Source organism: Sorex fumeus, unplaced genomic scaffold, assembly GCF_029834395.1.
Source record: "Sorex fumeus unplaced genomic scaffold, SorFum_2.1 ptg000051l, whole genome shotgun sequence".
Classification (NCBI taxonomy): domain Eukaryota; kingdom Metazoa; phylum Chordata; class Mammalia; order Eulipotyphla; family Soricidae; genus Sorex; species Sorex fumeus.
In genome coordinates this window covers 32,528,519-32,550,621 of record NW_026606108.1, presented here as the reverse complement: position 1 = coordinate 32,550,621, position 22,103 = coordinate 32,528,519, and the positions used below count along the sequence as shown (strand labels likewise).

The window sequence follows — 22,103 nt, the reverse complement described above, 5'->3', positions numbered from 1 at the left end:
TTTTCATTTTAAGTTCAAGTAAGAGAATACTTTTGCTGTATATGACTTGAAATAATTTAAAGTATCCCCTCAGCCTTTATGATTTTTTAATAGATTTCTTAGGAATAGTTATAAAGAGATGATTTTTTTTATAAGAACAAGGTTTTGTGTTTTTTTTTTAATTAGGGAATCACCATGAGGTAAGTTACATAGTTACAAACTTTTGTGCTTGTGTTTCAGTCATACAATGATCGAGTACCCATCCCTCCAGCCAGTGCCCGTTTTCCACCAGCAGTGATCTCAGTATTCCTCCCATCACCACCACCACCCCATCTCCCCCCTCCCCACCCTGCCACTCTGGCAGGGCAATCCCTTATATCCTCTTTCATTTTAGGTGTTGTAGTTTGCAGTGAAGGCATTGAGTGGCCATTGTGTTTGATCTATAGTCTACATTCGGCACACATCTCTCAACCCAAGTGGACAATAAGTTTTGATGTTTATGTATTTAGGTTCTTACATAGAGCTGTCTCTTGCATACCAAGTAAGCAGAGACCTTACAGTGGCCTCTTTTCAGTCTGTGGAGAAACAGATTAGATCATATGAAATTCAAATATGTCACTATCAAATATTTTGAGAAGCAGCTGGTTCAGTAGACTTGAGTACAGCATTGAGAAAAAGCATTGATTGAGCTACCTGTTAGATAATAAAATTTGGCATTTTAAATGTGACCACTAGGTGGTATATTTATATTCATTCAGAAAAAATTAAAATTTCTTAGATAAGTTGTTAACTGTGTCTGGCATATCGAATACTCTCGGTAGCTTGCTGGGCTCTCCGAGAGGGGCGGAGGAATCGAACTCGGGTCGGCCATGTTGGCCGCTTTTTTTTTTTTTTTATAGTTTATTTCTTTATTGAATCACTGTGGGAAAAGTTACAGAGCTTTCGGGTTTAGGTCTCAGTCATGTAAGTATCAAACACTTTTCCCTTTACCAATACTTATTTTTAACCATGAACCCCAATAGAACCCCACCTCCCACCCCTACCAATTCCTGTGAGGCAGATGAGTTCTAGTTAATACTCTATATACTTTGACTAGATACATTGTTTCGATAGAAGATGCACAATTATTGTTAAGAGTTTACGACCCCCCCCCCCCCAATCAGATATGCTGAAACAGTGTTGTGAAATGATTTGCTTTCTACAGCTTGGTTTAAGAATAAAATGATGTCACGCGACCACTATCGCAGCCGCGCGGTTTTGGATTTCTGCTGTTTCACTTATTAACCCTGAAGTATTTCTATTAAAAGTTAGATAGTTAAGAGATTGGTTTCTGTGCTCTGGAGTCGTGGCCGTGCCGGAGAGCCGCTCGTGGGGGGCAGCTGGTGACCTCGGTCGGGCGTGAAGGACGGCCCAGAACGCCCCCCTTCCCATGAGGCCCCTGCTGCCCCCTGCCCCCGGCTCAAACCTGCTGTCCACAAGGCTCCCGTGCGGCCGCCATCTTTCTTTCCCATGTTGGCCGCTTTTAAGGCGAACACCTTACCGCTGCTTGTACCTATTTTTCTGGGCTGGAGCGATAGCACAGCGGGTAGGGCGTCTGCCTTACAAGCGGCCAACATGGCCGACCCGAGTTCGATTCCTCCGCCCCTCTCGGAGAGCCCGGCAAGCTACCGAGAGTATTTGATATGCCAGACACAGTAACAGTAACAACAGTAACAACAAAGTCTCCAATGGAGACTTTATTTAAAATTTTTAAAAAATTGGCAGCTATATATAAAAAAAGTTGCCACTGAAATCATTTTAAGTGCACAGTTATTAAATATACTTCCATTGTTCATCACAAACCATCCATCTGTAGAACTTATTCTTTTTTGGGGGAGGATTGGGACTACACTAATGCCTAGGGGTTTTTCCTAGCAGTGCTCAGGGACCATACAGAGCCAGGGATCAAACCTGCTGCATGCAAGGCAATTGTCTTAACCCCTGTATTAGCTGTCTGGCTTCTCTAGAACTTTTTCTTTAACTGTTTTTTTTATTTTATTTATTTTTGCTTTTTGGGTACACCCAGCGGTGCTCAAGGGTTACTCCTGGCTCTGCACTCAGGAATTAATACTGGTGATGCTCAGGGGACCATATGTGCCAGGGATTGATCCCAAGTTGGTCATGTGCAAGGCAAACCCCTGTTCCAGCCTCTCTCTAGAACTTTTAAAATCATCCCAAAATGAAACTTTATACTCATTAAGTACTAAATCTCTATAGATAGAAACTAGAGTAATGGTCACCAGGGGCTGAGGAAGAGAGAGGTCTCTTAGCTCCTAGTAGTCATTAGCCTGTGTACTAACTCTCTGGCCTCTGTAATATTTTTTGTATTGCTTTGGGAACACACTTAGTGGTGCTCAGGTGTTTTTCGTGGCTCTACACTTAGGAATCACTCCTGAGCATTTTCTTTATGCATTCATCCATAATGGGCACTTAGGTTGGTCATTGTAAATAATGATACAATGTACTTAGGGATGAGTATATATTTTGAATTAGTTTCTCTCTCTCTCTCTCTCTCTCTCTCTCTCTCTCTCTTTCTCTCTCTCTCTCTCCCCCCCTCCCTCCCCCCCTCCCCTCCCCTTCCTCTCTCCTTCCCTGTTATTGGACTACCCTAATTCAGTTCTAAGGTTTCCTCTATTGCTACTTGAAGGCCATGCAGGTCTGGGAATTCAAGTACAGGGCTCTAGGATGCAAAGCACTGGCTCCAGCCCTTTGCACTATCTCCCCAGCCCTTCTTCTTCTTTTTTTTTTTTTAAATGGCTATACCTGGTGGTGTTGCAAGCAGGGTGGGAGGACTATGGAGGGTCAGAGATATCTGCTGTGAATTGAATTCAGGGCCTTGTACATACTAGACTGTGCTCTGCTACTTGAACTATCTTCCTGTCTTGCATTTTTCTTTTCATTTACTAACCAGAAGTGAATTACTGTCTCATAAAGTAATTCTTTTCTTTCTTTCTTTCTTTCTTTCTTTCTTTCTTTCTTTCTTTCTTTTTTGTGCTACTGGAGTTTGAATTCAGTGCCTCATGTGTGCAAAATATGCTCTTGATCATTATTTACTTTAAATTGCTCAAATTAAGATTCATTAAAAACAAAATCAAAGTGAAAAAAATAAAACACATGTTGAATGAAAATCTTAAAGGGGAAACTAAAGAGAAAATGCTCCCTACATGACGACTTTTGTAGAGTGAAATAATAATTCTAGTCTGTAATTTTTTATGTACTTAGAACTATAACTTAAACTAATAACTTTTCTAATGGCTCAGAATTTAACTTCTGTTTAGGAACTATAAAAATGAAGTTTCTGGAGCTGGGAATGCAGTGTAAAGTAGTAGAGCATGTGCCTTGTTTGTGTGGGGCCTGAGCTCCTTCCCAGCACGCTGCCCTTCCTCCATAAATATCACCTTATGTGGCCGGATATCCTGTTGTGCCTGAGTGTCACCTGGTATGACCCTGGCCCCTGAGCACAGCCAGGTGTAGTGCCTGAACAACTAATGAAACATGATATCTGTGTATATCATTTCTGAGTTTAGCATATCTAATATAGAAATTAGATATGAGTAAAAATATTAAAATAAATTGCTGCTGTTGTTGCTTAATGTAGTATCAACTTACTATGAGAAGATTAATATAGGCATTTTCTAAATAGCCAACGATCTAGTTCAGAATAAAAATTATTGTCTTGAATTCCTGCTTAAGGGGAAGAAATATCAGGCTCTGATATCAGTGGTTCAGAGGAAGATGATGAGGAAGAAGGTGAGGTTGGAGAAGATGGCGAGAAAAGGAAAAAAAGACGGGGTAAGTTTTTTTGTTCCAGAAATTAACAGGGACTGCTACCTAATGATGTTTTTAACATTCCTAATGCCATTGAATGTGTTCCTTTTATTTTGCAGTTTTCAGTTATGGTAATAATATGAATAGAAGTAATGTGCCAATATATGGTTAATTTCTCATTGTATTTTTCTTATTTACTGGCCTACTATATGTAACTGAATAGAATGTCATGTGTTCTGTTTTTTAAAATTTAGAATTGTAAAAAGGTATGCTAGTTGGCACACCATTAAAAATGTCAAGTAACATTTTCATTTTATATAGTTTTTCTTTGTGTTTGAAGCCAAAGTATTTTTTGGAAATCAGTAATACAAATTTTTCTCAAGTATACTTAAGTTTTAAAAGTAACTGACTTGGGGCCAGAGAGTACAGTGGGTAAGATGTACCCCATATAGTCCTCCAAGCACAGCCAGGAGTAAGCCTGGGGCACCACTGGGTCTGACCCCAAAAATGAACAGGTCAGTGACTTTTTAAGTAGAAAAGTTGTTCAAGAATATATATATTTTAGCTTTTTTTTTTGTTTCCTCCCTGTTTTGGGGCAATTGTTGCCAAATGTAAGTTATGACTATATCAGGATAAGGAAACATAACATGCAGGAGAGAGACATATTATAATGGCCTGTATTTCAAACCTTTTATTGATGTCAGAACTCTCTTCCATTAACATAAATCATTGTTTTCAAGCTAATTTATAGTTTGCTTATTTTAGTAAAATGATCTTGCAGCAAGTAAGATCATCACTTATCAGGTGTCCCAAATTATAAAGCTCTAAAGGTTCTGTAACATCAGGATCAGAGTTGGCAAGTACAGTATGCTGAACAAATCCAGCCTATCACCTGGTTTTGCAAATTACATTTTCTTTAGTAGCCATGCCTGTTTATTCACATGTGGTTTATGGCTTTCACATGAGACTGCATCACTGAAGCATTGATTTTCTGTCTCTGCATAGAAAATGTTTGCTGATTCCTACTTAGAGTACTGGTTTTATGTCTGGAGTGTTTGTTCATAGCATATACTATTCGAAGCAGATAATAAATTTTTTAAAAAATAACACTTAAGGGATCGGAGCAATAGTACATTGGGAAGGGCACTTGCCTTATGTGCTGTCAACCTGGGTTCAATCCCTGCACCATGTATGGTTTCTGAGTCCTGCCTGGAGTGATCCATGAACACAGAGCCAGGAATAAGTCCTGAGCACTGTTGGATGTGGCCCCAAACAAAACACAATAAATTTAAATAGAAAAATACCGTTGCTTGGTATTTGAAAATATTAAAATATTAAAATATTACTTCTAGACTTAGAAATTAAAACACATTTCAGTGAGCCTTTCAAGGTTTTGCCATGAAACCTTAAACATGGATTCATGTCTGCTAGGTGGATGTTGATAATTGATAGCACAATGGGTAGGGTGTTTGCCTTGCATGAGGCCGACCCGGGTTCAAATCCTCCATCCCTCTTAGAGAACCTGGCAAGCTACCGAGAGTATCCTGCCTGCACAGCAGAGCCTGGCAAGCTCACTGGGGTGTATTCAATATGCCAAAAACAGTAACAACAAGTCTCACAATGAAGATGTTACTGGTGCCCGTTTGAGCAAATCGATGAACAATGGGAGGACAGTGCTATAGTGCTACAGGTTGATGTTTTAGGGGGAAAAGAATGGAATTGGAGACAAATTAATTTGTTTAATGAGTGGTGATTAATCATCCCTATAATTTTAATCTTGCATGATTTAAATTTTAAAATTCAGTTCCTTTAATCTATCAACCAGTTTATCAACCTAAACACAGTTTAAATAAATGTATCACCAAATGATGATTTTCTTCCTTGTTATTTTAACTCTCATGTTTTTTAGGTAGTGAGATTTATGAATGTTCAAAGAAATAGATGATAATTCCCCTCTATGGCTTTGTAGAGTACAGTGTGTGTAAACTACCAAGACTGATTTTAGAGGGAAGCAAATTTTTAATACAAAGTTTAATTCTTCTTTAAATTCTTTTTTCTGGGACTGAATTTTTCTCTGTGTATGTGTTTATTTACTTGTCTCCTCTCTCTTTGGATCCGTTGGGCTCGTTTCTTTGTCTTCCAGGCAGTAGCAGCAGCAGTAGTTCAGACTCTACATGTTCTGTCATAGAGAAACCTCTGGATAAGTTCTTGCCTAGTGAGTGGTAGCTCTTAAATTCTCTAACAGAGCTTTGGCTTTTCCATAATCCATGGGCTTCATTTGAGAATTGCTGCACTGCTCCCTCTCATTACTTAAAGAATACTTGTTTAACTTCTAAGCAGAGCAAAGCATGTGATAATTTCTACCACCCCCTTCATTGCTTCCAGTTAACCATAATTATTAAAACATGTGCTAAGTTTTTGTTGGAGAAAATGGAAGAGAGATTCATGCTTTTGCAGTTGAGATAATGAAAAGAGCAAGTAAGCTGTATAAAAGATAAAATCTTCTGACTTCTTTGTTACAGGATAAAATTTTAATCTCTATCAGTGTTAGGAACATGTAATAACCAATCCTGAATTTCTAAAAGTATGTTATATTTTTAAGTGCACTGCTATCCATTATAACATGTCTTAAAATATAAAGATTTTACATTTTGGTGTCTTATTCTTAGGCATAACTTAAGATTGAAAAATCGCAAATAAAGACAGAAGTAGAGTTTGAAGTCAGTAAAGATAAAGTATTTAATATGAAGTTGTACTTGTCCCTAGCTCTAATTTTCCTAATTTATTTTAGAAACTTTGTAAGAGTATGATTAGAGAATTCAGATACACAGGAAGCATTTATACAGGATGGGTCTAATAATTAAGTTTTAAGTATTAGTAATTTTGTTTTATTTTGTTTTGAGGCTAACCTGGAGGTGGTCAGGCTACTTCTGGCTTGGTGGTCAGGGTGCTCAGGGCTTGGTTCCTTGTAGTGAAGGATCTGTGGGTGCTGGGGCTTGAACTCACGGCTCTAAAATACCAAATATGAGCTCCAGCCCTTCGAGTTCTCTCCCCACCCCAAAGTATTATTTATTTCCAGAAGAAAGATATTGACGCCCTGTTGTACTAACTTGCAGCGTACTAACTTTTAAAGCATTACCTATAGATAGAACCTTTCCAAAACTAATGACAAACATAAATGGCTGGAGAAGAGCACTCAGTAGACAGAATGCATGTATTTCATGCAGAAGGTGCTTCCCCCCCTTTTTATAATCTCCCCAACACCAAGCCATAAATAGCCAGGGTGTGGCCCCCAAACAAAATAAAGCCCCAAACCTCCCAAAGCTATTGGTTATTATTCTTAAGCTTTTAGCTTTTTAGAGAAAGAATTCCAAGCTTAGTAGGGAATTTTCTCTACTGTTATTCATTAAATTTTATCAAAACATTGATTATTTTAGAAAACATAATTGATTAGTTTAGAAAACATATTAGAGGTATTATAAACTGAAATATTAGAAAATATCTGTTAGCAGGAGGAAAAATTAAAATTTCTATTTTAACACTTTCCTTAAATCTTAGAGTAATTACATATTAGAAGTATATTGTGAAATTACTTGTCAAGTCAAGCAATTTTAGTTATTATTTGCATACCTGAGACAGACATTAAGTTCTTTTGTTGTGACATGGGTGTGTTGGTTAGGTGGAGAGAAGATGAATCAGCATGTGGTTGTTATGCATAACTTGTATGTATCTTTCTTATTAAACATATGAATGGTATGTTTTTAAACATTCTTTGCTTGTATCAGCAATTGATCATTTACTTCAATAGAATCATAAATCTTAACAGTCCACCAATAAATTGAATGCAATGTTTTCTTGTGCAGGTGTACTTCACTTTATGCGATGTATATTTTTTCTTGGGAAGTGCTTATAAATAAATCTCGGAGATAAAATGTAATGGGGGAGGTTTATACTTAAAAATAATTCTTAATTAAATCTTTTGTTACTCAAATAGTGCTTGCAAATTGCTATAATTTATCTACTTTGTTGATTGAGAAATTTGTGTTTTACTTTCTTAAAGGGGGGCACACCTGTAACGGATCTTTAGAACATTGAATTGGGAAAATTTTAAACGGACAATTTAAATTTTACTATTTTTAACGTGCTAATTAAAAAATTGGCTTACTTTTGTTTTGCTCTTTTATTCCCCCCGTTATTAGCAGGTTCCCAATTCTATGTCTCTTGGTGGTATAGACATGTGGTACCGAACTGTTAATAATTGTAGGACTTTGGGCATCAGTGTGAACTCTAGAGGCTTATTTAAATTGTAATCTTAGACTAAATTAATCTTATTTTCCTTGCTTCACTTAGATCTGTTTTTGTTAAGTATGCTTTTTTAAAATATAAAATAGCTCTATTTCAATTTCAATGATTTCTATACTTGAAATGAATGCTTTTATACATTTTTTGTTTTACAAAAGAAATAATGCTTTTTTTTTCTTCTCATCTCTGTGCATATGCTTCCTGTCTACGATTTGCTTACTACTTCTTATTGAAAGATCAAGCAGGTTGGTGTGATTGATTTGCACTCCACGTGGTTCAGTTATTTAAACTGTAAACAACTTTATTATTTAACTACATTACATTTTTAATTTTAAAAATATTTTTATAAGGTAAGTATCTGTCTTTTATATTAAACAAATATTTCACCTTTCACTCGAACAACAAAAACAAAAAAAGCCCTCCATTTTTCTAAATTCTTAAAGCTCCATTAAACCAAATACTGAAAATACCATTATGATTTAAGCATTTTTTTCCTTCCCTTTAAAAATTCTTACTTATACTTTTGAGCACTCATTTAACAAAAATAAAATTAATTCAGCTAACACTTCCATGAAATTTTTTTACCTGGCTAAAATTAGTCTTCACAGTTTTGGTTAGAGCACATGGCAAAGGGCAATGAAAAATATACCTTGTTTAACTTAATTAAATTCTTTATGACTAACATTTTTATTATATTAACTTGAAATTTTCTACTGAGTTCTATCATGTAATATTAGGATTTTTGTTTATTTGGTTTGATTAAGATTTTTAAAAATATATATAAAAACTTATGTAGGGACCAGAGTGATAGTACAGCAATCAGGGCACTTGCCTTGCACATGGCCGACCCTGTTTTGATCCCCAGCATCCCATATGATTCGCCCAAACACCGCCTGGAGTAATTCTTAAGTGCAGAGCTGGGAGTAACCCCTGAGCATCACCAGGTGTGGTCCAAAAAAAAATTTAATGTGAAAATGACATAGTGATGTCACATTTTTAAATGCCTCATTAAGGGAGTTAGCACACATTTTGCTTAAAGTATTTGAAAATAATATAATTTATTGAGTAATTCTGGCTGTAAGAATGTTACAGACTTTGAAACTCAACCTAGCTATATTGTATGATCATCTTTAGTTCAGGATTTTTAAAAATATATATATTAAAGATTAGAAGAGAACTATAGAAGCCTAGAAAATTAGAGCTTCTATGTTTTTTTAAAATATATACATATATTTTGAAGAATAGAAGAGAACCATGGAAGTAAAAAAGATTAGCATACATATATTAATCTATACTACTAGTATTCATGGGCTGGAGCGATAGCACAGCAGGAGGGCGTTTGTCTTGCAAACGGCCCACACAGCCAACCTGAGTTCGATTCCTCCGCCCCTCTTGGAGAGCCCGGCAAGCTACCGAGAGTATCTTGCCTGCACGGCAGAGCCTGGCAAGGTACCTGTGACGTATTTGATATGCCAAAACACAGTAACAACAAGTTATCACGATGGAGACGTTACTGGGCCTGCTCGAGCAAATTGATGACCAATGGAAGGACAGTGCTACAGTGCTACTAGTATTCATATCTTCACACTTTTTGGTCTTATTTGCCCTTTTTTTTTTTTTTAAGTGTTTTTAGTTCTGAAGTGGAAAGGAACTTACATATACTTTTTGTGACGCCAGGAATTAAACCCAGGACTCACACATATAATGCATGCATTTTACTACTGAGTCATATCAACTGGCCTAAGTAAAAGAAAAATATTTTTATTTCGTGTGCCTAACTTTATAGCTGAACTTATTCTACCCCACCTCAGACCTAAGAGTTTTAACAATGACAAATTCCAGAAATTTACTGAAATTAGATTTTTAATTAATTTTTAATAGCATCATTCAGAACATCCAATAGAATATCTGATACATACAGTTATGCCAGAGAGGCTAACAGAATCAGTCCAAAACCCTGACTTTTGGAATGCAATGAATCACACCACACCAGAGCATGAAATTAGATCAATGCTTTAATTTACTCTTTTATTTAGCTTATTTGTTTTGTGGTTTAAGCTTGCTTTGGACTTTCATTTTTGTAGAAATGAAGGGTAATGTATTTTAAATGCTGTTTTTAATATTATTTTATCAGAAGAAAAAATTTGTGAATTATTCTTTGTCTCATGGTACTTGAAAGAATTTATTTTGATATATGTCTCTGTCATCATCATTTTTCAGTTCTCTTGTTATCAGGAGGGGTTAACTTTTGGGTAGGATAATTAACAGTTTATACTATCCTGTATCCTTTGGGAAGGAAGTTAATTAAGATGACAGAAAAAATTCAGGAGAACATCAGAACAGTTCTACCAAAAGTTTGATCATTTTTCTGAAGGAAAGTATATTTCAAAGTTGTATTATGAAAAGTGTATTATCTTTTATTCTGTTTCTTATCAGTTTAATAAGCTATTTTAATTTTTTATTTTTTCAAATTTTCAAATTAAGTCAACTGTTTTTGGGAAAACCTATTTTATGTATATAAAGCAGTATTTTAGACATTATAGTGAAAAATGAATTTGAAGTTATATTTACAGCTTTATTATTTGGTAGAAATTCTACCTATGTTTGATATTGACATATTTAATTTGACTTAGAATGCTGAGTTTTGTAATAGTTATTGTAGTTCATTCAGGATAGGTTATATCCATGACAGCTCAGCAAATATGAAATGCCTAATTGCTATGTAAATATTATATAATTAATTTAAAAAGTATTAAATGTTTTCACTTGGAAGTATATTTTCAAATACTTTCAGATAAAAAATTTTTGTTAAAGTTAATTAAAAATTTTAGTAAAACTCTAAAAAATATATTAAAAACTATGTGATATTTTATCTGCATTTTCCCCCTGTAGTTCAAAAACTCGAACTCAGGGCTTCACATACCTTCCACTGAGCCACAACACCCACCCTATCTGAATTTTGTGACAAAATTGTCCTTCATTCACTTTAATAAATTGTGGGTGATATTTTGAGAAGCCGCTTGATGTTATACCTAGGTATTAGAAGAAAAGTAAACAATTCTGTTGCTTTTTTGAACATATTTATTATTTGAAAACACATATATTTAGATTATTACTTTTAAATTTCTGGGGATCACACCTAGGGCCTCGTATATGAGAGGCAGGTGCTCTGCCACTGAGCTGCGTCCCAACCCCTCTGCTTTTTTATTTGGCGTTCTTGTTGCTCTTCCTTTTTCCTGCTCATCTGTTTTGCTTATTTCTATTGCTTATTTTTGTTTTTGTGTTACATTGGCAACTGAATGATAGTTTTAATTTATCAGTTTGTTAAAAATTTCTTTAGGGATAGTTGATAGAAATACATTATGTACCTTCTTACAGTCTTGATATTTTTATTTTGTATTATTAAGGATTATATCTCAGATATTAAAGATGATTTATATAAGAATAAAACATTGAGTCTAGAGTGATTGTTGTAATTATTAAATGGCTCTAATAGGTAAAAAGAAAGTTTCCCCAGATAAGATGGTTGAAATGCAAGCAAAAATCGATGAGGAGAGAAAAGCACTTGAAACAAAGCTTGATATGGAAGAAGAAGAAAGGAATAAGGCTAGAGCTGAATTAGAGAAACGGGAAAAAGATCTTCTTAAGGCCCAGTGAGTATTACTAAGTAGAGATGGATTTGAAACTAAAATTTCTAGTCTATTTCATAGCATGCATAAGTAAGAATATTGAACAGTAAGTAAAAGCTTTTTTGTCTCCAGTGCAGCTAATTTGAGATAGAAGGTATGTTTCTAGATTTTTTTTTCTGAAAAACACGTTTTGATTATTTCCTCTCTCTGAGAAGAAAAAAGTATTAGCAAATTAAAATTAAAGAATGAATAATTTATGCTTCACAGTGGTTTTATTTGATGAAGTTTTTATAATTCTTTTTAGAAATTTTACTTTCAGGGGCTGGAGCAATAGTACAGTAGGTACAGCATTTGCCTTGAACTCAGCCAAGATGGGTTTGATCCCTAGTATTGCGTATAGTCTCTTGAGCACCACCAGAAGTAATTTCTGAGTGCAGAGCCAGGAGTAACCTCTGAGTATAGCTGGGTGTAACCCCAAAAGCAATAAATAAATTTTATTTCTAGATTGTTAATTTTTGGAATAGCAGTTGATATATATATAATATATGTATATATGTATGTATAGATAGATATAGTTTTGGGCCTCTCCTGGCTCAGTGCTCAGGGATCACTCCTGGCAAAATGGGGTGCTGGGGATGGAACCTGGGTTGGCTGCAGACAAGGCACATACCCCACCTACTGTACTATCTCTCCAGCTCCTAGAGTGTTTTCATTTAATTAACAGACAAGAACATCAGACTTTGCTAGAGAAGTTATCTGCATTGGAGAAGAAGGTGATTGTTGGTGGTGTAGATTTACTGGCAAAAGCTGAGGAACAAGAAAAACTTCTGGAAGAATCTAATATGGAACTGGAAGAAAGGAGGAAAAGAGCAGAGCAGCTTCGCAAAGAACTTGAAGAAAAAGAGGTAATGTAAACTTTTGCTTTTTGTTGGCACCTTGCTAAAGACATTTTATTTTTTGTAGCAAGAAGCTAAGTATCAATAATCTTAGTGAAACTTTAGAAATATTCATTGATTGCTATTATCTAAACTACATTAAATACATATATACATATATGTATTAATATATATTTATATATATGTATATGTGTGTGTATATATATAAGATATATATATCTCCAATCTCTGATGACCTGCTCTTGACCAAAAGCCTTAGTAATAATATAATAATACAAACAAATAAACTCACTTATTTTGCATATGTATAATATACTGGAGTAAGCCAAGGGGAGAATATTCTTAAGAAAATCCTGAGTGAGTATCATAAAGGTCTTCATCTTTATCTTCATGGTAAGGAGGATGAGGAGATAGAAGAAGGGAAAATCTATCTATAAATTAATCTGATCACTTCAAAACCTGTATGTTCAAGAGTACTTTGTAAAGGGTAGCTGCTGCACATTTATAATGATTATAATATATATAATTTAATAAAATTATTCTGAAGTTTATATATTTTTGACATAGCAAGAACGCTTGGATATTGAAGAAAAATATACCAGTTTGCAAGAGGAAGCACAAGGAAAGACCAAGAAATTAAAGAAAGTTTGGACTATGCTGATGGCTGCAAAATCAGAGGTTGGTCTCTTAGAATCTGCTTGTTAATGTGATTTTGAATTTTGCGGGGGCAGGTGCTCCCAGCAGTACTTGGGAGCAGAGGTCAGAGACTCATTAAGTGTTGGATATGGAATTCAAATTCTCAGGTAAGGCATGTGCTCTACCACTTGAGCCATTCTTTCTTTTTTTAATATTTTTTTGTTTACATAGCATTGAGTCTTAGAGGAATCATAATGTGTGTTTATAATTTTGTCTTTTGGGGCCACACCCAGCAGTGCTCATGGCTTCCTCCTGGCTCTGCACTCAGGGATGACTCTCGGTGGGGCTCAGGGTACCATATGGGGTGAAGAGGAATGAACCCAGGTCAGCTGGTTCATTCCTCTGACCTGCCATAGTACTGCTATGTGTTTATAATTTTTTTTTCTTTTTAGGTCATACCTGGCAATGCACAGGGGTTACTCCTGGCTCATACACTCAGGAATTACTCCTGGCGGTGCTCAGGGGACCATATGGGATGTTGGGAATTGAATCCGGGTCGGTCGCATGAAGGCAAACACTCTACCCGCTGTGTTATTGCTCCAGCCCCTATGTGTTTATAGTTTTAAAGAAATTTTATATGCAATTAAACATTAGTTGTTGAGACGTGAAAAATGGCTAACTAGACTGAAGTGTACGCTTTGCATGCAGGAGGCCTGGGTTTGATCCCTGGCACTGTGTGTAATCCCCAAATCAAAGAAATTTTAGCCACTCCAGCAAATTAATTATTTTTGGCCTTAACTCATATGGAATAAAGAATGTTATTCTCTTCATTTTTGTTTTTTGTTTTTGGCCACATCTGGTATTGCTCAGGGGCTGCTCCTGGCTCTCTGCTCAGGGGCAACAACTGGCAGTGCTGGGGGACCATACATAGTGCTGAGATTCAGCTCTTGTTGCAGCCACATGCAAGGCAAGTATCTTAACCTCACACCAACTCTCTGGTCCTCTTTATTGTTTTGTTGTTAAATCTATTGTTTTAGTTGTTAGCCCTATTTATTGTTTTGTTGTTAGATTTCAAACCATTTTTTATACCAGTTACCAATGGCATATGGAACTTTTTGTATTTAAAAATGTTTTGTCGGGGCTGGAGCAATAGTGCAGTGGGTAGGGCATTTGCCTTGCATGCTGCTGACCTGGGTTTGATCTCCGCATCCCTTATGGTTCCCTGAGTGCCATCAGGGGTAACTCCTGAGTGCAGAGCCAGGAGTAACCTGTGCATCTCCGGGTGTGCCCCAAAAAACAAAGAAAAAAAAAACAGTTGTCTTGCTAAAGACAAAAAATTTCCTTGTTTTTCTGGTAGATGGCTGATCTTCAGCAAGAACATCAGAGAGAAATTGAAGGGTTATTGGAAAATATCCGACAACTTAGTCGGGAACTTCGACTTCAGATGCTTATTATTGATAACTTTATACCCCAGGACTATCAGGTAAGAAGATGGCTTCTAAGTAAGAAGTGACTTAGAGGTGAGGTCAACAGATAGGGATTAAGAAATAAGAAAATACAATTTCTTTTCTGGTGTTTGAGCCCTACCTGTTTGAGTCAGGGGCTACTCCTGACTGTGCTCAGGAGTGACCTCTGGTGGTGCTCAAGGACCATACGCGGCTACGCAAGGAGGCATTTTACCTCTCCCCTCCTGTACTGTCTCCAGACCAGGAAGGAGAATTTCTAGTTTAATTGATATTTAATATCTCTCTTTTAGTTATGACTATAACATTTTATTGAACTAATGCCATTAGATTTCACTTTAGTTCTTAATTTTCTTTCTTTTTTTTTCCCTTCTTTTTTTTTTTGGGTGTGTGTTTATGGGGTTTGAGCTACACCTGCTATGCTCAGGACTTAATCCTGGGTCACTGCTTTGGGAGCCACATGCTGTGGTGGATTTTCAGACCAGGATAAGGCAAGCGCCTTACCATACTAACTCTCTGTCCTCTATTCTTACTTGTTCTTAACACATGGTTTTTAAGTATATAAATAAGAGAGTATCAGCCCTTTAAAGAAACCAGGATTTATGTAACTGCAGTCATTATCAAAAAGTAGGTTCTATTCATCCAGTTTTTTTATCCTGTTATTATCCTAACAGAACAGAACTCTTGTGCTTTTTCTTTCTTTCTACATATGCTAATTCTTTTTGTGTTAAAATATATATATAAAACATTAGATGCCAGAGAGAGTGTACAGTGGGTGGGAAGTTTGTTTTGCATGCGTCTGGGTTCAATCTCTGGCATCCTATATGGTCCCCTGAGCACAACCAGGAGGGATTCAGGAGTAATACCTGAGCATCACCAGATGTGACCTAAAACCAAGCAAATATGTCCAACATAAAATTATCCATTTTAACTATTATCAAATTAATACTTAATAATTAACATTAGTATATTCATGATACATATGCCACAAATACTGTCCTTTTTTTTTTAACTTTAACATTTTATTTAAAATTTTTTTTATTTCGTCAGTCACTGAAATTACAAAGTTATTCATGATTGATTGGGTTTTAGGCATACAATTTTTCAACACTGATCGCTTTACCAGTGTCCGTTTTTTTCCACCAACGCCCCCCACCCAGTTGTCTCCCTCCCAGTAGACTGCTTCTATGAGAGGCGCTTTTTTTCCTTTTTTAATTTTAGAAGTTTTGCACTGTGGTTTACAATGCTGTCGCAGATAGTGCTCCATACATAACACTTGACCACCTTTCAGCACCGCCTCCTGCCGATTGAATGCTACTTCCCGCCACCACAGATGCTGTCTCCTCCCTGTCCTATCCTCCAGATCCCTCAAGTGGCCTCCTCTTCACTTTTTCTATCTAACCCAAGGCTCCTATCATGTTCTTCATCCCCTGACATTTATGTATAGTTTATTTACATCTATATATTCCTGAAAATTATATATTTTAAAGTTTATAAAGGGAATATATCAAGAAGTAAAAGTGTTTTAAAACAACTTTTTTTGTTAATATTTAACAAAAGTATGAATAGTATTTTAAATATAGTACATATTAAAAGTAGACTACCTTTGACTTTTTTAAAAGGAAATGATTGAAAACTATGTCCATTGGAATGAAGACATAGGAGAATGGCAGCTAGTGAGTATTGCTTTCATTCTTTTATGAAATACTTGAGAGATACTTCCTATAGTAAGGTGGATAATGTTTTCCTAGTTAACTATAGCACAAAGAATATTTGGTTGTAAATGGTTTAGGTTGGGGCTCCATAGTGCTGAATGATCTCTGGGTCCTGTTCTGTTGAGCATGTTGTATGAGTGTAATATCATATCTATGACAATTTGTCTTATTAATAATAATTATTACTAATTAAAACAAATCTCCCCCATCTTTTTTTCTCTTGCTTTTTAGAAATGTGTTGCCTATACAGGAAATAATATGCGGAAACAAACTCCAGTTTCTGATAAAAAAGAGAAAGATGTAAGAATACTTTTTTTAAAAAATTAGTTTCTTTATGGGAAAATAGGTCACTAAATTTTATTATGTCAGTGAAGTCTGCTGAAAAGTGAACTAATCGTCTGGGAATAAAGACTCTAGAATGGGGTGCTGATTAGGACAGTTCTGATGACCTTCATTCATGAGAGGAAGTCTGTCATTTATGCCACAAGAGTGCCATGGAGGTGATGATCGTAATACTCTTCTCACCGCTTCTCTGGCTAGAGATTCTAATGTGTCTTTTCTTTTCAGAGCTAGTCTACTTAAAAATCAACAAAAAATAGTTGCGTCTTTAAGGAAGGTAGCAGTAGTTTTTCATCTAAGTAAATTTTAAGGCATGGGACTTACTCATCAATCTTTGATGAATGCATTTCAGGAAAATGACATTAATAAATCATCTTTAAACACTTATTTGGCCTTTGACTGTCCCTCAAGTTTACTGAGTATTTTAGATCACCCCTAAATCTAGTTTAGATAATGTCTTATAAGAGTGTTGTTTCCTTTCCTTAGCCCTTTGAAGTGGACCTTTCTCATGTATATCTCGCCTATACTGAAGAGAGTCTGCGACAGTCTTTGATGAAATTGGAACGGCCACGGACTTCAAAGGGGAAGGCAAGGCCCAAGACAGGGAGAAGGTGAGTACTGTCTTTGAGTCCCATAAAAGAAAGTCTTGGAGGTATTCTAATCAGATACTTACAAAGAAACTTTCATTAGCATTATATGCATTTTGGCATGAATTTAAGATGAATCCTTATGTAGTTTCAATTTAAGTAAATAAACTGGCTAAAAATGTGAATGTCTTCTAGGGACTAGAGAGATAGTATAGTCTGTGAACTAACATTAGATGAACCATACCATAATACCTGTGTGCCAGAGTTAGCTTTCTATATTATGAAATCCCTAAGAAAACAATAGATGGTCTTAAGCATAGGGAAATATTAACAATAAGGGACTTCCTGATATTATACTATATGATTGTGTTTATTGTCATGTTCCTATTTAGAAATGAATAACTCATTGTGCCAAGTAAAATTGTGATAAGTGTGACACCTTAATAGAGTATTTCTGTTCCTCCTCATGCATGCCTTTGTGAGATGGTGCCTCAGATTAACTTGTATCTCTGCCTTTCACTGAATAAATCTACAGCTTTAGCACCTCTCTCATCTGGGAAAGAGATAATTAAGTAGTTTAGGTCTGGCAAGCATGAAGTCCACATTGTCCCTTGCAGTTTTTGGAGACGTGTTTCCACTCAGTACTCAACACTCTAGGTAGGGTACCATGAGCTAGCACCTGCTCAGAATGACTTTCCCTTAGGCTGAAAAAGCTTGAACTGATCTCAAACATGTTAAACTTTGGTCTGCTTCTATACTGTGACTTCCCTGTATCATCTACTACAAATGTTTGAGTTTTTGTCTTTTAAGAAAGCATTCATGGTTTTCTTTTTCTCTTTTCTAAACAGAAAGCGTTCTGCAAAGCCTGAAACTGTAATTGACTCTTTACTCCAGTAAATGTTACAGACTTAAAGTTACAATAAAAATGAGTGATATTCTCATGCCTGGACAAAAATCTTTCATTAAAACACTGATGACTTTTGTGTAATTTCAAGTAATGGAAACTGTAAATCATGGAATAATACTGGAAATGATAATTCGCCTAATAACTTTTAGTCTATATAAAGTTAACCTGACATATTAAATTGGTACAACTGATACTCATTCAAATTATTATATTACTCTTCTGCTTATACTGTGCAGGGAAGTTGCAGGAGCAGCTCATACTATAGAGTTGCAGTTGAAATGTATACATAAATCTGTTACTAGTTTACCCAACTACTGTATATTCAGATAACTGGAATTTCAAAATAGAAAAAAAGGTGGATTTTTTGCACGCAACGTAGCATATCTAATTGTCTTTTGTTGTACTGTTAAATATGAATGTATGAACTGCATATTTGAGAATAATTCAACCCTAACAACCCACCTGGTCTGTTTAAATAAGTTAAATTTTTAACATTCATTGTAATTGAAGTATGAGATGTCTGATCTTATTAATCTACTGTAGGAAATTTTATGGTCAGTTTTGGGATGTATTCATGTTTGAAAAACAGTTTAAGACTATGTTTCATCTGGACCTCTCGACCTTTTTTCCACTTTGAGTTCAAGACAAGTATATATTTTTTATTCTGGTTTCATGTTCCTTTGAGACAGTGAATTGTTCCTAAATATAAAGGCGCTATAGTTACAGAAAATTGTCACTGATATCTGCATGTATTTGTATTGTTTTTTCAAACTCACTTTGAGATGTGACAAGTAAATGCTTTCTTGTGTTTGAATTCTAAATTTTGATGGAAATTGCTCTGTATCCAATAGGGAGTGATTTCCATTATCCAAAAAGTGAAACGAAGCAAGAAAAATAGCTTTTAATCACTTGTCTTTAAAACACTTTGGTTTTTATTTTATTTATAAAAAGACTTCTACCTAAATTTCTTGTGTTACAAATTGTTGGGTCATATTACTCAAAAAATAAAAATTAGGGCCAGAGAGGTAGCACAGTGGGTAGGGCCCTTGCCTTGCATGTGGCCCACCCTGATTCAATTCCTGGCACCACATAGCCCTGCCAGGAAGGATCCTTGATCTCAGAGCCAGGAATAAACCTTGGTCACTGCTGGGTGTGACCCCAAATAATAATAATTTTTTTATTTTATAGTAATTAAGTTGTAATAGATAAAATTGTTTTGTTTGACTGCTTACTGAAATTTTTTTAGAGTTACTTCCTCCTATACCTATTAAGATGTTTCCAATTAGCCTTGAATACATTGGCTACAAACTTTTAGACTTTATAGGTTAGTATTTATTAAAGTATTATTTTTAATACATTTGGTTATATATTGGTTTATAGTTATAAAGCTGTGTATAGAGTGAGGTGAGTGAAGATGGTATATTTGTGAAACAGTGGTGAAAATGTGTCCATAAAGTTAAAGTACATTCCAAATTTGTGTACTAAATATCCTGTGTTTGGTGACTATTTTCTAGGAATTAAGAATTTATTCAGTTGGCATCATTTTCTTTGTAGTATATAAGGAAGTTAGAAGTTTATTACTTTATTCTGTGGGGCATTGTTTAGGTACTGTGAAAACTTGAATTTATCTTATAAAAGCTTTGTATGAGCTGAATATCTTGGCAATTAAAGAAGCACACTTAACTCTGTTAGTAATTAATATAGAGAAAATTTAATTTTGCTAGTAGAAAAGATGGATACTTTATGAAAGTGCTTGTTTCTAGCCTTGAACAATCCAGTTACTAGGAAAGGAATAATTTTTTGCATTACCTTTAAGACAGAAATATTAAACCTATGCTAGATTTTTTTCTAATAACAGAAAGAAATCTATAACAAGTCAAAACATTGAGACATTTTTAAAGCAGTCTTCTTTTTTAAAAGCATTTTTGTTATAATTGCTTATACCAGATCTGCATTAAATATTCATCATATTGAATACCAAAATTAAATATTTGAACCAGGCCTGAGTAACCATATAACACTGATTTTACTGCTATTCACTTAGCTCCAGTCATAGCAGTGCTATGGTTTTTTCACATCTATTATGTATTTGTCTACAAATGAAATATTTTGTAACTTCAGTGTTAATTTCATGAAAGGATATAGAAAAAAATTGGTCATTATTTGAAATAGGTAGATTTAAAATGAGTGTCACACATAAAAATATTTATATATGTTATTAAAGGGATATTTTCTTTTCTTTTAATTAAAAATATTTATTTATTAAAAGAACCTTGGTAGAAGGTTAATTGTGGTATATTCTTTAATACCCTGTAACTATACACTAAAAATTAGGATATTAACATATGATAATCCAAGTTTTTTGTTTTCTGTTTTTTTTAAGACTCTTTTTAAAGTATAAGATTAATCTGTGGGGAGGTCTGTATCCATGTGTTTATTCTCTAAGTAAAATTCATATGACAAGCTATGTCATCCACTTTCTGAAAAGAAAAGGGAACTTTTTTTTGGTAGCAAATTTAAGAAAGTTACTTTGGAGTAGAGGGTGGTGCTACTTCGTCTGTAACATTTTTTAAAATTATAATTATGCCCTTCAGATTGGTTTTTGTTATTGATGCTTTTTTATTTGAAATTTTAAAAATGTATTTCCCTTTAATTCTTAAGGAAAGTTGTACTCTTTCCTTACGGGGCTGTGAATTAAGGAATGGGTAGAGTTTACATTTAATTATGCCAGTGTCTGCCCAGTTTCTTAATGTAAGCGTTTGTTTTCCTTTTAAGTTATTTGTTGTTCTTAAACTGCTAGATTAAAACATAGATCTTCTTAGTGCCTTTGAACTCATACTGTAGACTGACTAATTTAAATCATTAATAACTTCAGTAGCATTACTATTATATTGTATACTGGCCAAAAAAGACAAATTACAAATGAGTTTGTTGCAGTTATTTCAAAAAACCACACTTTCACTGTATTTTATGTACAAATTGTATTTGTTCAAGTTGTATATATTGATATTGTATGTATACATGAAGCATGGTTAAATAAGAAATAAAAATCTTTACTAATGCCTTTAGTAGTGGTCTGCTTTCTTTTTTGAACTATGTTTGTGTTTACTTCCATCCTGATATAGTAGGCAGGCTTTTATTGTGCTCGTTTTTCAGCTTCATATGGTTAAGAGAAAGTTTCTTACTGAGTGAGTCTTTAAATACAAATCATCATAAAATAGAAAGCTAGGAGGAATCTTTTGGTTTGTTTTTGGGGCCACACCCAACTGTGTCTCACTCTTGGCCCTGCACTCAGAGACCACTCCTGGTAGTTCTTTAGGGACCATCTGAGATGCTGGGGATTTAACCAGATTAGCTATGTGCAAGCCAAGTGACCTACCTGTGGTACTGTCTCTCAGGCCTTCAGAAAAATGTTTTTAAAGAAGTTTTTTCTTGATCAAATTCACTTCCATGAAAAATACTGTCATTCAGATTTTGGTACAGGTGCTTGAGAATAGAAACTAGAGGTATATATTTTGAGTGCAACTCACTAAATGATAAAAGGAGAATTTTCTTAGTAAGAAACAATATCATGATCTCTTTCCAAAACTTTTTGTAGCCTAAGCTATCTTCAAAAATAATTCTATTGTGGGGCTGGAGTGATAGCACAGCGGGTAAGACGTTTGCCTTGTACGCAGCCGACCCGGGTTAAATTCCCAGCATCTCATATGGTCCCCTGAGCACCACCAGGATTAATTCCTGAGTGTGTGAGTCGGGAGTAACCCCTGTGCACCTCCGGGTGTGACTCAAAGAGAAAAAAAAATTTTTTAAAAAGTAATTCCATCGTGAGGCTGGAGTGATAGC

The 22,103-nt window shown here is 35.1% G+C and overlaps 1 protein-coding gene across 2 annotated transcripts in view; it reads left to right on the top strand.

The window, feature by feature from the left end:
• KIF3A (kinesin family member 3A) overlaps positions 1–19,315 on the top strand; it is a 61,124-nt gene extending 41,809 nt beyond the window's left edge. The window contains exons 9-18 of one of the 2 annotated variants that reach the window (XM_056124269.1): positions 3,712–3,810; positions 5,930–6,001; positions 11,585–11,741; positions 12,442–12,622; positions 13,181–13,291; positions 14,607–14,732; positions 16,335–16,388; positions 16,659–16,727; positions 17,253–17,377; positions 18,202–19,315. In XM_056124269.1, the coding sequence (XP_055980244.1) occupies positions 3,712–3,810; positions 5,930–6,001; positions 11,585–11,741; positions 12,442–12,622; positions 13,181–13,291; positions 14,607–14,732; positions 16,335–16,388; positions 16,659–16,727; positions 17,253–17,377; positions 18,202–18,250 (1,043 nt within the window). In that variant the 3' untranslated portion in view covers positions 18,251–19,315. The remainder of the gene's footprint in view (positions 1–3,711; positions 3,811–5,929; positions 6,002–11,584; positions 11,742–12,441; positions 12,623–13,180; positions 13,292–14,606; positions 14,733–16,334; positions 16,389–16,658; positions 16,728–17,252; positions 17,378–18,201) is intronic. The other variant, XM_056124270.1, reaches the window with a different exon arrangement.
• Positions 19,316–22,103: the final 2,788 nt, after the last annotated feature.